The 22,736-nt window shown below is 36.1% G+C and overlaps 1 protein-coding gene across 1 annotated transcript in view; it reads left to right on the top strand.

Moving 5' to 3' along the window:
* Window positions 1-22,736, top strand: part of MED13 (mediator complex subunit 13) — a 97,654-nt gene that overhangs the window by 25,239 nt on the left and 49,679 nt on the right. The window contains exons 4-9 of the mRNA XM_002924346.4: window positions 5,628-5,773; window positions 6,655-6,852; window positions 8,313-8,507; window positions 9,469-9,631; window positions 9,821-9,931; window positions 17,792-18,475. Coding sequence (XP_002924392.1) covers window positions 5,628-5,773; window positions 6,655-6,852; window positions 8,313-8,507; window positions 9,469-9,631; window positions 9,821-9,931; window positions 17,792-18,475 — 1,497 coding nt within the window. The remainder of the gene's footprint in view (window positions 1-5,627; window positions 5,774-6,654; window positions 6,853-8,312; window positions 8,508-9,468; window positions 9,632-9,820; window positions 9,932-17,791; window positions 18,476-22,736) is intronic.

The raw sequence follows: 22,736 nt of genomic DNA, 5'->3' as shown, positions 1-22,736 counted from the left end.
AGGATGTGTGTATCCCTTCAAATCAGTTTTTGTATTTTTGTATCCTTTGGCTAAATACCTAGGAGTGTAATTGCTGGGTCATAGGATAGTTCTGTTTTTAACTTTTTGACGAAACTCCATACTGTTTTCCAGAGTGGCTGCACCAGTTTGCATTCCCACCAACTGTGTAAGAAGGTTCCCCGTTCTCCGCATCCGCACCAACACCTCTTGTTTCCTGAGTTGTTAATTTTAGCCATTTGGACTGGTGCGAGGTGGCATCTCATTGTAGTTTTGTTTCCTATTTCCCTGATGTTAAGTAATGTTGTGTATCTTTTCCTGTGTTTGTTAGCCATCCAGATGTCTTCTTTGGAAAAAAGTCTGTTCTTGTCTCCTGCCCATTTCTTCACTGGATTATTTGTTTTTTGGGTGTTCAGTTGGATTAGTTCTTTATAGGTTTTGGATATTAACCCTTTATCAGATATGTTATTTGCAAATATCTTATCCCATTCTAAAGGTTGCCTTTTAGTTTTGTTGATTGTTTCTTTCATTGTGGAAAAGCTTTTTATCTTGGGGTGCCTGGGTGGCTCAGTGGGCTAAGCGACCAACTCTTGATATTGGCTCAGGTCCTGATCTCAGGGTCCTGGGATTGAGACCTGCATCATGCTCTGTGCTCAGAAGGGAGTCTGCTTAAGTATTCTCTCTCTCCCTCTGCCCCTGCCACCTGCTTGTGCACTCTCGCTGTCTCAAATAGATAAATCCTTAAAAAAAAGCAAAAAGCCTTTTATCTTGTTGAAGTCCCAGTAGTTCATTTTGCTTTCGTTTCCTTGGAAAGCAGGATCTCGAAGAGATTTGCTTACCCATGTTCATAGCAGCACTATTCCCAATAGCCAAGAGGTGGAAACAGCCCAAGTGTCCATTGATGGATGAATGGTTAAACAAACTGTGTTATGTACATAGTGGATTATTATTCACCCTTTAAAAGGATAGAAATCCTGTCACATGCTACACCATGGATCAATCTTGAGGACATTATGCTAAGTGAAAAAAGCCACAAACTATGATTCTATTTACACGAGGTAGAGCTGAAGTAGTCAAATTGATAGAACAGAAAATAGAACGGTGGTTGCCAGGGGCTGGGAGAGGTAGAAAGAAGGGATTGTTGTTTAGTGGGTGTAATTTCAGATTTGCAAGATGAAAAAGTTCTGGTAATCTATTTCAAAACGATATGACTATACTTAACATTACTGAACAGTACACCTAAAAATGATTATGATGGTAAATTTTATGTTGTGTTTTTTACCATGATTAAAGAAATGAGAATGGGGTGAAGAATTGGGACCAATAACTCAATTTTTTGTAATATTAAAGTTATAATTCTTTTTATCAAGGAAGTTAGAACTTGGCAGGGCATTCAATTAGTTAAATAATAGTGTTACGATAAATATTATGATAAGCATAGAATATTATGGGAGCACAGAGATGATGTTTAAAGGAGTGTTGAAGTGGGCTGTCTGGGTGGCTCAGTCAGTTAAGCGTCCAGCTTTTGGTTTTGGCTCAGGTCATGATCTCGTGGGTCCTGAGCTCAAGCCCAGGGAAGGGCTTCTCACTCAGTGTGGAGTCTGCTTGAAAGATTCTCTCTCCTTCTGCCCTTCCTCACATTCCCCTGGGCACGCTCGCCCTCTCTCTAAAATCTTTTGAAAAAATAAAGGAGTGTTGAAGAATAAGAGGTGGGGAGGAATTTGTGGTAAACAAAGGAGGGGTTCTGGTTCTTGGTGGATTAAGTACCTCTGCCTGGAAAGTTAAGCAAGGATCAGATAACAAAGGATCCAAAGTGCTGTACTAAGGTTTTTGAGGTTTTGTTTTGTTTTTTAGTCCTTAAGGCATTGGGCACCTGTTGATTTTGAGCCTGCCAGTTACATGATCAGAATTAATTTTTAGAAAGATTGCTGGCAGCAGTGAAAAGAAGATAAATTAGAGATTTTAATAGTTATTCAGACCTTAAAAAGACAACTGACGAATCACGGATATTTAAGAATTAGAATCGGGCACCTGGGTGGCACAGCGGTTAAGCATCTGCCTTCGGCTCAGGGTGTGATCCCGGTGTTATGGGATCAAGCCCCACATCAGGCTTCTCCGCTATGAGCCTGCTTCTTCCTCTCCCACTCCCCATGCTTGTGTTCCCTCTCTCACTGGCTGTCTCTCTCTCTGTCGAATAAATAAAATCTTTAAAAAAAAAAATAAGAATTAGAATCAGTAGGAATTAGTGATGGATTAGTTGACCATAGGGAGTTTAGGAAAAAGAAGTTAAGGGTGATTTACTTTTCTAGCTTTGGACAACTATACAGTTACAGACTTGATAAGAAAAGGAATGTTTGATTAGAAGTAAGTTGCTCAGATACAGACTTTATCCTACAGTATTTAGCGCGTACCTACTGTGTGTCAAGGATCTATTCTAAAAGCTGGGGATACAGCCTTGAGCAAAGAAGATTCCTCCTCCAATAGAGCTCACGTTCTGGGGCGACTATAAGAAAAAAGTAAACTAAAATTTTAGATTGTGATTATTTACCCAAATGAAACCTATCCCAGAATAGGAATTAAGGGACAGTTTAAGGTAGGGTGATTGGTGAAAGCTGTCATCTACAAGGTATCTGAACAGAAAAAGCTAATGAAGGTAAATGTAGTAGATATGTGAAGTGTTTCAGATTGAGTAACAGTAGATACAAAGGCCTGGTGTGTTTAAGGAACTACGGAGAGGCCAGTTGAGGAGAAGGAAAAGTATTAAAGGAAGACTTAAACTAGTAAGAGATGAGGTTGGAGAAGAAATAGATATTGGGGGTAGGCTGATGTAATGTACCATGAGACATAAGAATAACTTTTATGTTGTTACCCAAGTTTGATTATTTTCCGTTTAGGAATTAAAGTTTGTTTTCATTATCTAGGTCTTGTTGAGACATTCTCATAGGTCCTATACCTGGTCTTTAAATAGCCCTTAAAACATCACACTAATTAAATGTGTTTTTAGTATAGTGCCATGTGCTTAGCCACAGAATACTTGTTGAATAAAGAAATAATACTTGCTTTCACTTGGTGGCTTAGTATATAGTGCATTTAGATCTGAATATAATACTAAGTTTAATGCAGAGTTCTTTTGAATGTGTGTGTGTTTCGCTTTAAGTCTTTGGAGTTAGGTTTGTGTTTGGTACTTTTTTCCCCCCCTATTTTATAGTATGGGTGCCTTAGCACTGCTGGAAAGCAAAGAATAAAATTGTCTTTATTTTAAATGGGCATTAGCAATGGTCCGCTTTTCGATGGACAGTTCTCAAAGTTATTAGTTAAGTATCTTATCTTGGTGATTATTTTAGATTTTACTCTTATACCAAAGCAAATATCTATAGGCTTTGTAATTAACTCAAACCAGTAGCTGTTCCAATAGGATTGGTCTTTCAAATCATATGAGTAACAAGCTTAATATATTTAATAAATTAGTTAAAATAATTAATTTTATTTCCTGTTTAAAAACTATTTGGCTTTATCAGTTATGCTTCAGTAAGGCTGGGGGGAAAATCTATTGGCTAAATGCAGTGTGGTATCTTGGATTGTATCCTGAAACAGAAAAATGGTTAAGTGGAAAATCTTGTGAAGTCCAAATAAAGACTGGAATTAATGTACCAGTGTTAATTACTTGTTTGACAAATGTATTATCGTTATGTAAGATGTATAATTTCAGGGGAAACTGGGTAAAGGGTGTATGAGAACTCTGTATACCTTTGCAACTTTTCTGTAAATTTAAAGTTATTCCAAAATTAAGTTTCTTAAAAAAAGCAACAAAAGCTGCTGGGGTGGGAAAAGATACAGTAATCTTTGATTAAATAATTCATCATTTTTGTAAATGATTTTTTATTTATTTGAGAGGGAGAAGCAGACTCCCTGCTAAGTAGAGAGCCCCATGCAGGGCTTGATCCCCAGGACCCTGAGATCATGACCTGAGCTGAAGGCAGACGCTTAACTGACGGAGCCACCCAGGCAGCCCAAGAATTAATTATTTTTAAAAATTTAAAAGTAATATGATTTAAGCAGTATAGAATATTACAAATTTTGAAAGCCTGAAGATCCCTTAAGCAGTTAAGCATTGCTTTAGTCCCATTCCCTAGAAGTAACCAGGTTTAGTTTTCCATCTTTTGTGTTTTAACTTTTTTGCTTACTATTTCTAGTGGTTACTGTCATAATTACAGAGATGCTTATAGCTCTAGACCTTGATTAATCAACTTTAGACAGTATCTACTGATTCTTTACCATGAGAGATAAGATTTGCTTTATTAGTGATAGTATATTGTCAGTTTTTCTGTTAGATATTTTTTAACTTGAGTGATATGCTTGAAATTTCAGTTTTTTGATTGTTCTGTCAACTTAAGACAATCTGCTGGCTCCCCGATATATATATATATATAAAATGAAGACATTCTCAGGTCTGCATTATGCTTCACCTCTTGATCTGACTTTTCCCCCCCCACTTTTGTTCGCTATAGTATTACTTTTACTATAACTTAATTTTTTGTGCCCTTGAGTTTTTCAGAAATAATTCAAGAGGGCTTATAGATAGATACAACAGGTTTTTAGTTTATTAATGATTATATTTTAAAGAACTGGTTCTTCAAGACAAAATTTTTTTTAAGGTTTCATTTATTTGTTTGAAAGAGAGAGACCGCAGGCAGAGGGAAAGGAAGAAAGGGGCAGGCGGAGGGAAAGTGGCAGAGGGAAAGGGAAAGGGAGAAGCTGAGCAAGGAGCCTTATGCAGGGCTCGATCCCAGGACCTTGGGATCATGACCTGAGTGGAAGGCAGCCGCTTAACCGACTGAGCCACCCAGCACCCCAAAACGAATTCTTAAGTAAGTGGGTGGAGAAGAAGTAAGAAAAGTGGATTCTTCTTAGTGTACAGTCTCCTCTTCTGGGCCATTTGAGCTTTCTATGTTTTATGTTAAGGATCCTTGTGCTTTCCTCTTGGTAACTTTTATTTTCCCAGCCATATCTAAATTTCATAAGATGTTCTACTTTGCATATAGCTTCGATTCTAGGATGCCTTCAATTGTGAGATCCATCATTGCTTTAAAATAACTTACCATTGGGGGTCAGAGGAGGGCAGTACATTAAATGCTTGACTGATTGAATGTAGCCCAATTTCAGAAATAATAAAATGAGAAAATACAGTTGTATTTAATTTTTAATTAGAAGGGAAAATAAACAAAAATTAGGTCTTCCTTAATTCAATTGCACATGTAGATTTTTTACACTCAATTAAAAAAAACCTGAGACTTTATTATTTTGGTGGCCTACGCTTGCCATTAAACTCACTTCCCCTTTACCTTTACTTTGGTGGCTGTATTATAAGGGTATGTGTGGGTGTACCTACCTTGTTTACAGGTTCCTCTATTTGCAGCTTTTACTACTATAAACAGTGCTGTGAAGAACATTTCTTAGAACTAAATCTCTGCTTTTATCTGTGATTTTTCCCCCCCTTCAGATGATGAAGTAGAATTTTTGGGTTAAAGAGAAATGTGCATTTTTGTAGTATAACTTCTTAGAGAAAAGCAAGTTAACTTTTATTTTGGCTATTAATCATCACTAAAATATAACTTTTTCTTCTTTATCAGTGAACACTTGTCCTGCTCTTTCACCTTTTTCTTGCATGGAGACAGCAATGTTTGTACCAGTGTGGAAATTAACCAACATCAACCTGTATACCTTCTTAGTGAAGAGCATATCACCCTTGCTCAACAGTCTAATAGCCCATTTCAAGGTAGATTATTTTACTGGCTTGGATATTTTGATCTTATTGTTTCAAGAAAACTCTTACTGCAATTGGTAATTTTATTTTATTTTTTTTAATAATTTTTATTTTGTTATATTAGTCTCCATACAGTACATCCCCAGTTTTTGATGCAATGTTCCATGATTGCAATTGGTAATTCTAAATTTTGGTATTAATGAGATTTCTCCTGATCTTCAGCCTAGTGATGATTCTGATGTAGTTTATTTTCTTCTTCCCTATTAGAGTTTTAAATCAATGAAACGTTTTTTAAAACAAGTATTATTTTTAAAAATTCTTTCACATGAATGATAGCATGTTTTAATAGCACTTAGCAGATATATATGTTTATGTTTTCAAGGCCATCTTTTGTGTCCAGTCACATAAGCCATTTTTAACATTGGTACATAGGGACTTTGATATTTATACAAGATTGATGATTTGTTTTTAAGGACTGACAGTGTGGTCTTGTTTTAATTCTAACCCTAGGATTTGCTTTTTAAAAATGTACATGGCAGTACATAATAAAAGTACTTAGATTTATACTCACGCACACACACCCAGTTTTTCTTCAAATTGCTTTTCCTTACTGGAAATCGAGAAGTTGAAGGATATACATATAACCCCAACTCATGTTGAAATTCTTACGAACTAGGATTTTTTGGGTGGACAAAATTTTAAGATTTATAGTAAATTAAATATTGTGCTTTATCTTCACAGTAATGAAGTATAATAAATTTTTCTCTGAAATGATTGTTATGAGTTTCCTTTTCTTTTTTAGATTACATAATTACTTGTCAAACTATTCAATGTGATCTTATTTGGTGTACCAGTCTTTAGTTACTTACTTGATGTCTGTCTTGGGTTTCTAGTAATCTTAAGCCCATTTGGACTAAATGGCACTCTCACAGGACAAGCATTCAAGATGTCTGATTCAGCTACCAAAAAATTGATTGGTGAATGGAAACAATTCTATCCTATCTCATCTTGCTTAAAGGAGATGTCTGAAGAAAAACAGGAAGATATGGATTGGGAAGATGATTCTTTAGCTGCAGTAGAAGTTCTTGTTGGTATGGATTTTGAGTAGTAATTTTAAGGGGAAAATATGTGACTGTGTACTAGTTAGATTTTGCTGAATAATAATTCCAATACCTTAGTGGCTTTCAGCATTAAACATTTGTTTCTTTCTTTTCTCCTCACATTACATAAGGGCTGCATGTAGGTTGTGGTTTGGCTTCTTGTATCTTGTCATTCTATAATGTAGGGTCAATGAGTACCCACTATCTGGGACATACTGTTCTTACAAGAACAGAGGAATATTAAGGACTTAGTGTAACTATGTAAGTATATTTAAAGCTTCTGCTAGGATATAATGTATGTTACATCTGCTCACACTCCATTAGACAAAACTAGTCACTTTGGCCTGCCAAAGTCATTGGGGCAAGGAAATATATTCCACTTAGAGGTAAGCATGCTAAAGGTGGGAAGAAGATAACTGTGAATGAGTAACATTTGGAAGCTGGAAAGTTGACCACCTGTGTTAAGTAGTATTTTAACATTTGGTAAAACTGTTGCCTCTGATAACTTTTAAAAGGTAGAAAATGCACCTAAAGAACTTGTGGCTTTGATCTGCTCTGCCCAGGTCAGCTCTTTTCATATTGGCTCTTCTCTATGTGTCTTCTCATTCAGGGACCCAGATTAACAAGGTAAACTATATTTGGGACATGCTCATCTTGAGGGAAAGGACAGGAATAAGAGAGGCTGCACTGATCTTGCAAGAGCATTTAAAGCTCCTGTTGGGATCTGGTGTATATCACATGCAGGTCACACAGCCTAGCCTAACAATAGAGTGAATAGGTATACTCCATGTTAGAGAGGTGGGGGAGGTGTGGGGAATGTATAATTGAGCAGATAATTAGGATTAGAATCTGCAACAGTGTTTAATGGAATCATATGGCAATGTTACAATGGGAACATTGCCTTATTCACGTTTTTGTTTTTTTTTGTTTTTTTAAATAAAAAAGAATACCAGTATTGAATTTCAATAAATGCATTACTACCAGGGTAGTTGTGACAAAACCAGAAACAAAACACAATCATATATTAGGCTTTCATAAAAAGATCTATGAAGAAGAAAGCAGAAAACGGTCCATAATTCTGTTGCCCAGATTACCTTTGTTAAACTTAAAAACATTTTTTTTAAAGAATACACTTTATAGTTTGTCAGATTTGCAAATAAAGATTTAAAAGTAATACACTCTCATGGTTAGAAAATCCAAAAATGAAAAGAGAAAGCTGCTTGGTTCTGAGTCTCTCACTGAAGGTAACCACTAAATCTTCTCGTGGTTTCTTCCAAAAAACATTATGCCAAAAGGAAAATATATTTATAAAAATACATTAAATATATTTTTATTTTATTTAAGCAAATACAATCACATGTAATTTTCCATTACAGTACTTTTGAGTGAACCTAACCCCTCTATAGTCACAGTGGTAATTTATTTTCTTGTCCATTATTTTTTCCTTTCAGCTGGTGTCCGAATGATCTACCCAGCATGCTTTGTTCTAGTCCCTCAGTCAGACATTCCTACTCCTAGCTCTGTGGGATCCTCTCACTGTTCAGCTTCTTGCTTGGGTGTCCACCAAGTGCCTGCTTCCACAAGAGATCCTGCTATGTCTTCAGTTACTCTTACACCACCTACATCTCCTGAGGAAGTCCAAACAGGTATTGAATTAATCTGTTTCATGATCACTAGTTATAAATCTGCTGTCTTGAATATATCAGCACTTAAAAAATAATTATTTTGAAGTAATTTCAGACTTACTGAGAAGTTTCCGTGTAAAATACAAAGAACTCCCTCAGCCAGATTTCCAAAATGTTAGCATTTGTTCCATCACCCTCTCTAGATGTATACATTCATTATCATTGGTCTTTTTCTCAGCCATTTGGGAACAAGCTGCAGACACAATGCCCCATTACACCCATGTACTCAGTGTATTTCCCAGACTTTAGAACACTCTCCTATATATCTACCATTTAATCCTCAAAGTCAGGAAGTCAACATTGATATAACACTACCATCAAGTTTATGTCCTCTGGATTTTTTGCTTTCTGTATTTTAAGTAAAGTAACATGCTTTTTGCCTCAAAATACATGGAGGCATACCAGATAGCTGTGGAGTACATTGTATAACAAATTAACAAGCAAAAAACCCAACCCCCCTCAAAAACAAAAACAAAATAAGAAAAACCCAAACCCAAATAATGTTACTTTAAATGTACTTTTTTCTTCTATAGTCTACTCTTTTTTTTCTTTTTTCTTTCTCTTTTTTTTTTAAATTAACATATAATGTATTATTTGTTTCAGGGGTACAGGTCTGTGATTCATCAGTCTTACACGATACGCAGTGCTCACCACAACACATACCCTCCCCAGTGTCCATCACCCAGCCACCCCATCCCTCCCACCCGCCCCTCCATTCCAGCAACCTTCAGTTTGTTTCCTGAGATTAAGAGTCTCTTATGGTTTGTTTCCCTCTCTGGTTTCATCTTGTTTCATTTTTTCCTCTCTTCCCCTATGATCCTCTGCCTTGTTTCTCAGATTCCACGTATGAGTGAGATCATATGATAATTGTCTTTCTCTGATTGATTTATTTCGTCCTATAGCCTATTCTTTTTGTTTTCAGTTGATCCTCAGTCCGCCCAGAAGTGGGTCAAATTTTCTTCAGTATCTGATGGCTTCAACTCTGATAGTACTAGCCACCATGGTGGGAAAATACCCAGAAAATTAGCAAATCATGTGGTGGATAGAGTTTGGCAAGAATGCAATATGAACAGAGCACAGAACAAGTATGTGTTTTCATTTTCAAGTTTAAAATATTGCATGTCGGTAGTTACTTGTACAGAGATATTCTAAGTATATATAGAGTCATTTGTATGACTTTATAAATCTGATTTTTGAACTTCAATTTTAATGTTTAATTCATGGTTCTAGAAAACCTTATGAATTCTAAAGAATTTTATAATTTCAAATCTTAGGAGGAAATATTCAGCTTCATCAGGTGGTCTATCTGAAGAAGAGATACCTGATAAAGTAGCATCCTGGGATTTTGTTGAAGCCACACAAAGAACAAATTGCAGCTGTTTGAGGTAGTTTTGTTTTTTTTCCCAGTTGATTGGTGTCTGTATACGTGTGTGTGATAGCTTCTTATGCTGTTGAATACTTAGGTAAGCTAGCTCAAAGTGAGACCTAAGCACAATGTGTGAGGATTTTTTTCAAAAGAAAATTTGAGGGAAAAAAAATTGAGTGACTTGGAGCTGATTATAGAAGTACCTACAAATGTATGCCATAGTCTTTACACAGTTACCAGAGCTGAACCGTGAAGACTTGGTTTTACAACTAAATAAAAGAGAATTCTATCCTGGATTATAGTATGTATAGTATCTATAAGTTAAATGGTACACAAGTCTCTTGAGAAAAGAGTTCACAGATGGCACGGTGCCTGAGAAATTTCTCCCATAGGTTCTCATAAAAAGGTGATATATACTAGGTGAAAATTTCTGCAATCCTTTTTATAGTAAATATGGTATTAGGTTTTGCGCAGCAGTTTCTTGTAACATCCTTTTGGGCAAACGGTAGGTGAAATGTTGAAATAAGATTCAGAAAGTATGATTCTACAAGGGTTTGAAGCTGCACTGTTAAAATACAAACTTTCTAATTGACTACATTGGTTAAAGATTAATAGAAGAATGGATGAACTTGAAATTCTTTTGGCAATTTTATTTCTTTTTTTTTTTTTTTTAAGATTTTATTTATTTATTCGACAGAGATAGAGACAGCCAGTGAGAGAGGGAACACAAGCAGGGAGAGTGGGAGAGGAAGAAGCAGGCTCACAGCAGAGGAGCCTGATGTGGGGCTCAATCTCATAACGCCGGGATCACGCCCTGAGCTGAAGGCAGACGCTTAACCGCTGTGCCACCCAGGCGCCCCAGGCAATTTTATTTCTATGTTGGAGACTTTGAGATTTGGTTATCAGAAGCATTCAGATTATATTGCCTAGAGTTTATTACTTTATTCTAAAATGAAAGGTAGATCATATGCTTTTGCAATTTTGTAAACAAATAATGGCACTAACATCCCTTACCAGAACTTGTGAGCTAACAGTTACTCTTTGGTCGCAGATGTGAGCCAAAGGACTGGGGCGCCTATATGTTAGGGCCAAGGTTTTTCTTACATTAGCTTTGCTTGACTGAATACAGTGACAGAGGGGCACCTGGGTGGCTCAGTCGGTTAAGCGGCTGCCTTCAGCTCAGGTCATGATCCCAGAGTCCTGGGATCGAGCCCTGCATTGGGTTCCCTGCTCAGCTGGGGGTCTGCTTCTCCCTCTGCCTCAACCCCTGCTTGTGTGTGCTCACTCTCTCTCTCTCTTTCTCTCTCTCAAAATCTTAAAAAAAAAAGAGAGAATGGTAACAGACTCTCAAGTGTTCTGATTTGTTTTTTTGCATAGGTTAGATGTATCTACATAGATTCTTCTATTAGAGACTATAATTTTTTAAAGTCTGACAACTGGGTTAAAAACTTGTCTGTTGCTGATAGATTGGAATAAAAATATGGATAGATTAGCTCTTGTTCAATAGTTTAAAATAGTTTAACACCATAGCCACTTGGACGGGGAGACCTAGACTTAATCTTCCAATGTAGAGCTCCATAATGTTATTTGTCTGAGACCAGAGATCAGCAGCTATGATCCATTGGCCAAAATTGGCTCACTGCCTGTTTTCATATGGCCTGTGAGCTGAAAATGCCTTTTACATTTTTAAATAGTTGGAAGAAATCAAAGCACAATATTTTGTGGCATGTGAAATTTTACATGAAATTCAAATTTTAATGTCCATAAGATTTATTGGAACAGAGTCACATCTGTTCATTTACATGTCAACTATGGCTGCTTTCACAGAGTTGAGTAGTTGTGACACAGACTGTATGGCCTCCGGAGCTTAAAATATTTACCATCTGGTCCTTTACAGAAAAAGTTTGCCAGTTCCTAGTCTCAGACCAGTAGAATGCTTAAATGAAATTAGCCTTTTCTTTCCATATATTGGCGTTTTTATCAAGCGGCTCTTCTTTTTTAGTTCCCTACCTATATTTTTGCTTTATTCTTCTTGAAAGATGAAACTTTTAAGTATATTTGTTTAAAATGGTTTTATTTATTTATTTTTAAGATTTTATTATTTATTAGAGTGAGAGTGAGCAGGGGGAGTGGTAGAGGGAGAGGAGAAGCAAGCTCCCCGGTGTGCAGGGAGCCTGATGCAAGGCTTGATCCCAGGACCTTGAGATCATGACCTGAGCTGAAGGCAGACGCTTAACTGACTGAGCCACTCGGATGCCCCTAAAATGGTTTTAGAGGAAGACCCTCAAAATGCATATTGGTAAACATAAGTTTAAGTTTAAATTCTTGGTTTCTAAGCTGAACTTTTGTTTTTCAAAACTTACTGTGTCTCATATATCCAGAAATTCCTCCCAGGTATAGAGAGATTTGATACAGTGAAATTTTGTATAATCTATACATGTGACTTATTTTGGTATATTTGCTCCTCTAGGAAATACAGAGTTTCTGATCATTTACTTTTTTTTTTCCATTATTGAATTTTGTACTTCTAATTCCTCCTCCACTTCCCTCAAATCAGTTTCTCTTATTTAATTCTTAAATAAGGCTTAAAGTAGATGTTGAGCCACCATGTGTATCATCTGCTGCCATAGAATATAGGAAGTAGGGCACACATTGATGACTTAACTGTGATAGCCAGTTTGCTGTCAAATCTATCCTTGCCTTTTCCCTACTCTGTTCTATATTGCAGGGGATTACATTTCCTAGGCTCCTTTGCTTTCTACATGTGCTTGTTGTTCCCCCCCCAAGCTTTATTGAGGTGTAATTGATAAATAGCATTGTGAGAGTTTAAAGTGTACAACATGATGATTTGGCTAGACCCAGTTGCTTTCTGGGTTTGGCTCTGTTATGTGCTAACAGAAGATTGGTTGATGAGATGAGGAAGGAAGCCAGTGTATTTCTCCACCCCTTTTTTGAGCCAACTCCAGCAGCAGTTCTGTGTCCTATTAATGGCCCCTTCTTCCATGGTCCAGCTTACCACTGAACAGATCCCACTATGGTTCTAACACCATCCCAAGCTTGTTTGATCTGGTGATACTATTTCATCTTACTGCCCTTTTAGTTCAAGAAGTCATGGAAGCTCTCTGCTATTGGTAGTCTTTGAGTTGCCTCATGTTCCTCTGTTTTTTTGTAACTGATTCTCTATAGTAGATTTCCTCTACGTGAGACAGGACTGGACCCTAACTGATATGTTGATTTCTCTTAGAAATCAGTTTGAAAAAAACTGCATAGTTACATAAGCAGTTTGCATGAGTATGTAATGTACGATTTAAAGATTTAAATTATATAAATAGAGCTGGCATTATCCTTGACCACTCTCAGTCTCTTTCCAAATGCTACTACCTTTCCCTAGAATTGACTGCTTGCCAATTAGGTATTATCTTTCCATAGTTTTTCTGTAGTTTTTTGTATGTGTTTTTCCTCTCAACACAAAAATATAATATGGGTATATTTGACAGCCTATATTTTTCATTTAATGTGCCTTAGATCGTTCCATTTAATTACTTGTAGATCTGCCATATTATCTTTAAAAACTTCTTGGTATTCCACTGAATAGAAGTACCATAGTGTATGTAATCATTCTGGGTTCGATGGACAAATAGGTTGTTTCCAAAAGTTTTTGTTTGTATTTACTTAAAAAAAAAATAATACTTCTGTGGCTGTCAATTATTTATTAGATTTTTTTGAACACTTAATTTATGATAGGAGATGTCCTAGGCTCAGATACACTAGTGAATAAGGCTCCTGCTATTATGAAGCCTGTACACTAATGGGGTAGATGATAATTTAAAAAAAAAAAAAGAATTTTTAATCTTTTTAGATTTTAAGAGTGATGAGTGCTAAGAAGGAAAAAAATTAGGTGGGTGATGTGATATAGAGTTGTGGGAGAGGGGGCTATTTAAGTACTTGTGAATTCAAAAAGATCCTACCAGTTTTACTCCCACTTTTTATATATAGAAGTACTGGTTTTTCTTGTGCTTTCACTATCTGAGAACGGTCCTCAAAATTATTTTTTTGCTGCTAGAAAAGCATAAAATTGTTTTAATTGGCTTTTTTCAGTTATTAATAAAATTAAATACTGCATATTTATTGAAATTAAGCTTTAGTGTGATAGAGTGTTCTTAAGAAAATTAGCACTTAGCAAGCTATATAAATAGAAAGTGATACAATAAATTTCAGATGTTAACACTAAAATACACCTAGGTGGCTCAGTCGGTTAAGTAAGTGTCAACCTTCGGCTCAGGTCATCTCAGGGTCCTGGGATTGCATGCCACATCAGGCTCCCTGCTCAATGGGGAGTCTGCTTCTCCTTCTCCCTCTCCTCTCCCCCTGCTTGTGCTTTCTTTCTCTCTCTCTCTGACAAATAAATAAAATAAAATCTTTTTTAAAAAACTATTTTTTAACAACTGGAGCTATTTAGTAATGGGATGGATGCGTTTCCTTATAAGGTAATGTGGGCCTTGTCATTGAAAGTATTCAGACAGGATCAGAGAAGGGATTATTCTACGTTGGAATAAACTACTGCTTGTTTTTTAATGACCAATTTTTTATAAAAAATTTTTAAATGCTAAATTTGAATAATTCGTATAATGCACATGAAATAAAATTAAAAACCTGAGTTCCCTCTCCTCTGCCTGCTTTCTTTCATACAAATGGAATCATGCTATGTATACTGTTCTGCAACTTGCTTATTTTGATAAACGGTAATCGTGGGTATTTTTTATGTTAACACATACAGACCCAACTCTATGTTTCTTGTAAGTTTATGCTACTCCATAATACTATGAAGGTATAGTACTTTATTTGGGTATTCACCTATGCTGCACTCTTGCTGAAGACTTTTTTTGTTTTTTAGAGATTTTGTTTATTTATTTGAGAGAGTGAGAGATAGACCATGAGCAGGAGGGAGGGGCAGAGGGAGAGGGAGAAGCAGGCTCCCCACTGAGCAGGGAGCCCAATGAGGGGTTCGATCTCAGGACCCTGAGATCATGACCTGAGCCAAAGGCAGGTGCCTAACTGACTGAGCCACCCAGGTGCACCTTGCTGACGATTTTTAAAGCAAATCTTAAATATTTCACTCCTTCAGTGTGCAACTCTAATATTTTTTGTTTTATCATTTTCTTACATAACTATAATTCCATTATCACACCTAATAAAAAGAATAGTATTTTCTTAGTATCATCTCATACCTTATATAGATTTGTCTCAGAAATGTCTTTTTGTAGTTGGTTTGTTTGACGAGGATCTGGACAGGGAGTATAGATTTGGTAAGTCGTCTAGGTCTCTTTTGTAATCCCCTACCCCATTTTTATGACATGGACTTGGTTGGAGAAGCTGTGTCAGTTATGCTGTGGAATGTTCCACATTCTGGATTTCTCAATTTCTCATATATTGTAACTTGTTCTTTTAGTGTACTTTAATTTCTTCCTTTATCCCTTGCATTTCTGTAAATGGCAGTTAGTCCTAGAGCTGTGCCGTCCAGTTCTAGCTATGTTAGTAACCACTAGTGGCTATTTAAAATGTTTGGATTTAAATACCCTTGAAAATTCAGTTTCTCAGTTGAACTAGCCACCTATTAGGTCCTCAGTAGCCACTTAAAGAACATTTCCGTCATTACAGAAAGTTTTGTTGGACCGTGCTGATCTAGAGGCTTAATGCATTCATGTTCAGTTTTTTTAATTTTTAAATTTTATTTTTTAATTTTATTTTTGGGAGAGAGAGCACACACCTGAGCTGTGGGTGGGGGGAGGGAGAGAGAATCTTAAGTGGGCTCCACATTCAGCATGCAGACCCTTACACCGGGCTCAATCCCAGGACCCTGAGATGATGACCTGAGCTGAAATCAAGGGTCAGATGCTCAACCAACTGAGCCCCTGAGGCATCCCTGAGGTTCAGTATTTTTGACGAGAATACTTCATAGGTGGTGCAGTGTTGCTTTGTATTGTGTCACATCAGAAGACAAATGTATTGTTGTTCCACTTTTAATAATTGGTTGAAATTGAGAAGGTGATGATCAGCCTGACCCCTCCTTGTAAAGTTTACCATGTTTACTATGAATAAAGACAGTTTTTCTTCTTTCTTTGAAATCTCTAATCTCTCTTTCTTATTACATTGGCTGAAACTTTCAATACAATTATTGAATAGAAATGTTGGGTTAATATTTTTGCTTTGTTGCCATTTTTAGGGATGAATTATTTAGTCTTTTATCATTTAGTATGGTATTAGTTGTTTTTCATAGATGTCCTTTATCAGATTTTTAGTCTGCATTTTGAGTCTTTTTGTAACGAATTATGTGTTGAATTTTGCCATATGTTTTTCTGTACTTAGAGATAATTATACGGTTTTCTCTGTTACTCTGTTAATGTGATGAATAATATTGATTTCTATTGACTGTTACACTTTATATTCCTGGGACAGATATCATTTGCTCATGATGTGTGATCCTTTTATATATTATTGGATTGCTAATATTTTGTTAATGATTTATATTCTTGAGGGATATTGTTCTATGATTTCCTTTTCTTAAAATGTCTTTGATTTTGTTATCAGGTTAATGGTGGATTTTTCCTGTGTCTTTTTGACATAATTCCACTTTTCTTTGATAACTTGCATGCTTTTTTCCCCCATGCATGTGTCCTAGACTCTGTACAGAAGGATGTTGTTCAGCATGTTCCCTCAATAGAGAGGGTTCTTCAAAAAACTAACTACAATTGCATTTGCATACTCTTTTTTGTTATTTCTGATATAACAAAACCATTACTAAAGGAGATTTTAAAAGAAAACTTAAAAAATCTAGTGAATACTGAATGCTTTTACTTCATATCGCTCCACATTTTTGCCTTGTTTCTCAGTTTATTTTATTTTATTTTTTTTAAAGATTTTATTTATTTATTTGACAGAGATAGAGACAGCCAGCGAGAGAGGGAACACAAGCGGGGGAGTGGGAGAGGAAGAAGCAGGCTCATAGCGAAAGAGCCTGATGTGGGGCTCGATCCCAGATCGCCGGGATCACGCCCTGAGCTGAAGGCAGACGCTTAACCGCTGTGCCACCCAGGCGCCCCTGCCTTGTTTCTCAGTTTAAAAAAAGATATTGTATATATCACTGTCAGCTGAGTTTAGAAATCCCAAGGTGCACAGTATTTTTACTACATTTAAATGTTAAACTCCGAAGTTCATTTACTAGGTTTTTAGGTGTATAGTTTTAAGTTTTCAGTTTCAGAATTGCTTCACAATATGAGGAAAATAATTCTTTTAGGCATTTTCTTTTCTAGTTAGCTGATTCTTTCTGTAGTGGTAAGCCTTGGGAGAAGGAAGTTAGATATACTGTGTGGAGTCCATCGGATAGTTACAGTGCTATCCAGAATGATATAACTTCATTTCTGTACAATAAGTTTTTTGGAGGGTTGCTATAGGATTGTAGATGGTGATTGAGCTCAGTCAGGCTATTGTTCTGAAATATCAGGTACATTTGTGAATGAATGGATTTCAGATCTTTCTATACTTTATTATCTTAAAATAACTAGAATTTTAGCTCTATTTATTCAGATACTGAAATGTTTAGGTTACGTAAGGTAAACCATGTTTGGTTATCTGATCACATAGCTATTAAATGAACAGAAGATCGTATACCTATTAAATGAGCAAAGGCTGTTATGAATCATTCCGCAGTTCTTAGTTTTAGGTTGCTGAATAAAGTATTTTTTCCATGTAAATTCAAATTATTTACTTTTAGACTTATATGTAAAAAACCAAATATATGAATTGTTCAGTAGTGTTAACTTGGCATACTTTGATGTAATAGTGGTACTATAAAAGTTAAACATTTCTTTTAACTTTTTAGGCACAAAAATCTCAAACCAAGAAATCCTGGACAACAAGGACAGGCACCATCTTTAAATCAGCAACAACAAGTACTTCCTAAGCACAAGACCAATGAAAAACAAGAAAAGAGTGAAAAACCACAGAAACGCCCCTTGACTCCATTTCACCATCGTGTATCTGTTAGTGATGATGTTGGCATGGATACAGATTCAGCTAGCCAAAGACTTGTGATCTCCGCTCCAGATAGTCAAGTGAGATTTTCAAACATCCGAACTAATGATGTAGCAAAGACTCCTCAGATGCATGGCACCGAAATGGCAAATTCACCTCAGCCACCTCCACTTAGTCCTCACCCATGTGACGTGGTTGATGAAGGAGTGACTAAAACACCTTCAACTCCTCAAAGTCAACATTTTTATCAAATGCCAACACCAGATCCCTTGGTTCCTTCTAAACCAATGGAAGATAGGATAGACAGTTTATCCCAGTCTTTCCCAGCTCAATTCCAGGAAGCTGTAGAACCTACAGTGTATGTTGGTACAGCAGTAAACTTGGAAGAAGATGAAGCTAATATAGCCTGGAAGTATTACAAGGTCCCAAAGAAAAAAGATGTAGAGTTTTTACCACCTCAGCTTCCAAGTGATAAATTCAAGGATGATCCAGTTGGACCTTTTGGACAGGAAAGTGTAACATCAGTTACAGAGTATGTATTTTTTTAATAGTCACTATTTATAATTTAAGGGTAGAAATGATGTAAGTTCTTAATACCAGGACTCCAGAATTGGTTTCAGGGTAGGATTTATAATAATAAATCTTTTAAATATTAGTTTTGCATAACTTCTTTACAGTGTTTTTTTCCTCAGGGAACCTCTTTATTATGAAATATTAGTCACAAAAAAGTGGAGAAAATAATAGCACTTATCCATCAACCAACTTAAGTTTTTTTTGCATATAATTAGAACCCCTGTGTACTATTTTTCTTCCTCCATTTTTCCTTCCTCTGTCCTAAATTTGGTATTTATATCATTTCTATACATGTTTTTAGACATGTAGCTCTAGTTAATTCATTTTAATTGCTTTACAGTGTTTCTTTGTTATGAATAATACATAATTTATCTACCTTCCTAAAGATGGACATGTGGTTATTTTCAGGTTTTTTCTGTTATATAAGTGGAATTGTGCATATTTCCTTGTGTATTTGTATAAGATTTCTCTAGGGAATACATCTAAAAATAGAATTGCTGGGCCTTAGGGTATGCCCATATTCTGCATTAATGGTGATTGCCAGGTTTGCTCTCCACCTATACCATTTTACATCCTTATCAACCAGCAGAGTGTGAGAATGGTGTTTTTCCTCTAGTGTTTGGTATTATGAGACTTTCAATTTAGTTAATCTTCTATGTGCAGAATGGCATCTTATTGTCTTAATGCATGTTTTCCAGATTCCTAGCAAGATTAAGCATCATTTAAAATGTTTATTGGACATTTAGATTGCTTCTGTGAACTGTCTGTATATCATATTTTTTAGTCTTATTTTTCTTTTTTCCCCCAATTCTTTGTGTGTTCTGGCTATTAATCTTACATTAGTTACATGTGTTACAGTTATCTTCCTCCATTCTGTGGATTGCCTTTGTCCACTTTATGTGTGACATACTTTGGGTGGGAAGCTTTTTTGGGTCTCCCTTTACTATGTTATTTTGATTACATTTATATTCTGTCCAGTAAGTCTTTTGCATTTTTTCTATAGATTTTTCTAAAAGGTGAAAATCAACCAACAAAACACCATTATATTCATTAAAACTGTCTTCTGACCAGTGCAAGACCAAGTAGTGTGCAAAGATTGTATTTCTTCTCTGTTAGTCCGTTGTCAGCAAAAGTATTTAGAGTCTTCTCTTTAGCTTAGAATTCTAAAATTTCACAAGAGCATGTGCAGGTATAGTGATCTTTTGTTTAGTCTTTGTATTGGGCATTTGCAGTGGGCTGGTTCAGTTTGAAGTCTTTTGTCCTGGGAAGTTCTCTTCTTGGATAATATCTGCATTTTTTACCCGTTCTCTTTGTAACCTCTGTGATTCATATGTTGAGTTTCTGTATTTTCTCTCATTTTCTATTTTTTTTTCCTTTGTATTCGAAGGGGATTCCTCAAATTTCTTCTAGCTCTTTCTTTCTTTTTTTTTTTTTTAAAGATTTTATTTATTTATTTGACAGAGATAGAGACAGCCAGTGAGAGAAGGAACACAAGCAGGGGGAGTGGGAGAGGAAGAAGCAGGCTCAGAGCGGAGGAGCCTGATGTGGGGCTCGGATCCCATAACGCCGGGATCACGCCCTGAGCCGAAGGCAGACGCTTAACCGCTGTGCCACCCAGGCGCCCCTCTTCTAGCTCTTTCTTGAAGTCTTAATGTTTGTTGCTCATGTTTTCTTATTTCTAAATTTTTAAAAAAAATATCATCCCCTTGTTTAATGTTCTATAATTTTTTTAGAATTTATTTTCATCTTTTTACTATGCTGCTTCTCATCACTTTTTTTTGTAATTACTTCTTCATTCACTTTTTTCTTTTTTTTTTTGGAGGGAGAGTGAAGAGAGGGAGAGAGAAAAAGAGGGAGGGGGAGAAGAAGGTGGGGGGAGAGGAAGAGAGAATCTTAAGTAGGTTCCGAGCTCAGTGTGGTGCCCAAGCCCAGCTTTGTAGCGGGGGGAGCTCAATCTCTCAATCCTGAGATCATGACCTGAGCTGAAATCAAGAGTCAGACACTTAACTGGCTCAGCCACCTATGTGCCCCTCTTCATATACATTTTAGAATGAAGGAATAGGGGAGCTGATTGGCAGGCCTTACTCATTCAGTAAATAATTTAGTATATACTATGTATCCGTTCTGTACACTGCTTTATGATAACCATGTTGGGGATGACTTGGAAGGGAGGCCTGGTACCTAAAATTCCAGAATGAAGAGGATGTCAGATCTTGGGTCTTCACCCAAGAAGAGAATACTCATTTTTCTTATAGAAGGAACTCTTCCTTTTCCTCCATTTTCAGCTCTTATTTTTCAATTCTGTCTAGAGATACAGGTCCAAATTTTCTCTGATTTTTTTGGGGCAGTTTGGCTCTCTTGTTGTTTATATAGGTTGCCTGTAGTCCCCTCTTGCATATTCTAGGCCATGACCTTTCTTTGCTGTGTTTTGTTGATTTTGAGCTTCCCTGAGACTAAGTAAAATGGCCAATTTGTAGCCTCTCTCATTTTCCCTATTGTTAAAGATTTATTTTCTTCTAATATTTTTTATTATTTTAGTAAACAAACCTGTGTGCCTTATCTAGCTCTTTGAATCTTAAAAGTATTCTAGTATTTTTTTTAAATTAAAATTAATCTGGATTTGAAATTTAGGGACTTTAGGATACCCTTATGATCATGGAAGAAAACTAGCTTATTTAATATAAGTTAGGAGGACTCTTGAAAGCAATTGATGCCTTGGTAACAAGTCTCAAAGGATCTTAGTCTTACTTGTGCTGGATGTAATATAAAAGTCAACTGTTGTCTGAAACTACTGTTGGTCTCTCTGTTTCTGTACTTTGCTACATATATTTTGTACACAGTAAAGTGATCATTATAAATTAAATGTTATGTTACTCATTTGCTTAAAACCCTTGAGGAGTTTCCCTTTACATTCAGAATAAAATCCAAACTCTTTTTCCTCATCTGTAATATTCTACCCAGTTCCTGCCTAGCTAGTTCTTCAGTCTTATTTACTACTCTCCTGTTTGCTTCCTGCTTTCATGACATCAGCTTTCTTGCTATTTCTTCAGAAAGCCAAGCTCATTCCTAATGGCCTTTAGAATTGTATTACAGATGGGGAAACAGCTCACCCCTTCTTATTTAGCCCTGCTGAAAAGTTACCTTCTCAGGAGGTATTTTCCTGACCATTTTATCTAAACTATGGCTTTTCTTCCCTCCCCAGATCACTACTTATCTTGTACACCGCTTTCATTTTTTCTTTATATAGATCATCTGAAATTACATTATGTATTTGTTAATGGTCTTTTCCCTATTAAAATGTAAACTTTATGAGGGCAAGGACTCTATGTCTTGTATTTGTTTTTTTTTTTTTTAAGATTTTATTTATTTATTCAACAGAGATAGAGACAGCCAGTGAGAGAGGGAACACAAGCAAGGGGAGTGGGAGAGGAAGAAGCAGGCTCATAGCAGAGGAGCCTGATGTGGGGCTTGATCCCATAACGCCGGGATCACGCCCTGAGCCGAAGGCAAACGCTTAACCGCTGTGCCACCCAGGCGCCCCTATGTCTTGTATTTGTTAATGATCTTTAAACTTTATGAGGGCAAGGACTCTATGTCTTGTTTACTGCTATGTTCCTCTCGCATACACACACACAGACACATACACACACCCGTAGAACGATTCTGGGTCCATAGTAGCACGAACATCTGTAAGTGAAATGAAGGTCTCTTAGAAGTTAATACAGTTTAACTTTAGAATCTGTTCTGAAATTATTTGACATTTTTCTCACTGAATATGAATGAGAATGAAGCATCATGTAGGAAGGTAGCATGCAGAGTAGAATGGTGCTGGGTCATGATTATGTAAATTAAGAAAATAACATGCTTCTGTTCCTGGTCACCATTTTTTTCCTTCATAAAAAAGGAAAAGACTGAATACAACTTTTTTTTTTTTTTAATTCTGTGTCTCATGTGAGTATTGTTTTGGTTTCATTACTAAAATGTGTATTGTGTCACAATTTACTTTTAGATAGAATCCTTTTTATTATTATTATAGTAGATTAGAATATGAAAAATACCACAAAAAAGTCAACTCTCAGCTGCTTGAAATATGAATTAAAATATTTATGGAATATAATTGTTCTATACTTGATAGGTTAGAAGTTTTTTGGTGTTATGTTTTAATCATCTGGATGATTCTTTCCTTTTGTAGTTAACTATTCTGTGGCTGTAGTTCTCAA

The sequence above is a fragment of the Ailuropoda melanoleuca genome, chromosome 13 (genome assembly GCF_002007445.2).
Source record: "Ailuropoda melanoleuca isolate Jingjing chromosome 13, ASM200744v2, whole genome shotgun sequence".
NCBI classification, from domain to species: domain Eukaryota; kingdom Metazoa; phylum Chordata; class Mammalia; order Carnivora; family Ursidae; genus Ailuropoda; species Ailuropoda melanoleuca.
The sequence above is the reverse complement of the archived record's forward strand: the minus strand, read 5'-3'. Positions and strand labels throughout refer to the sequence as shown.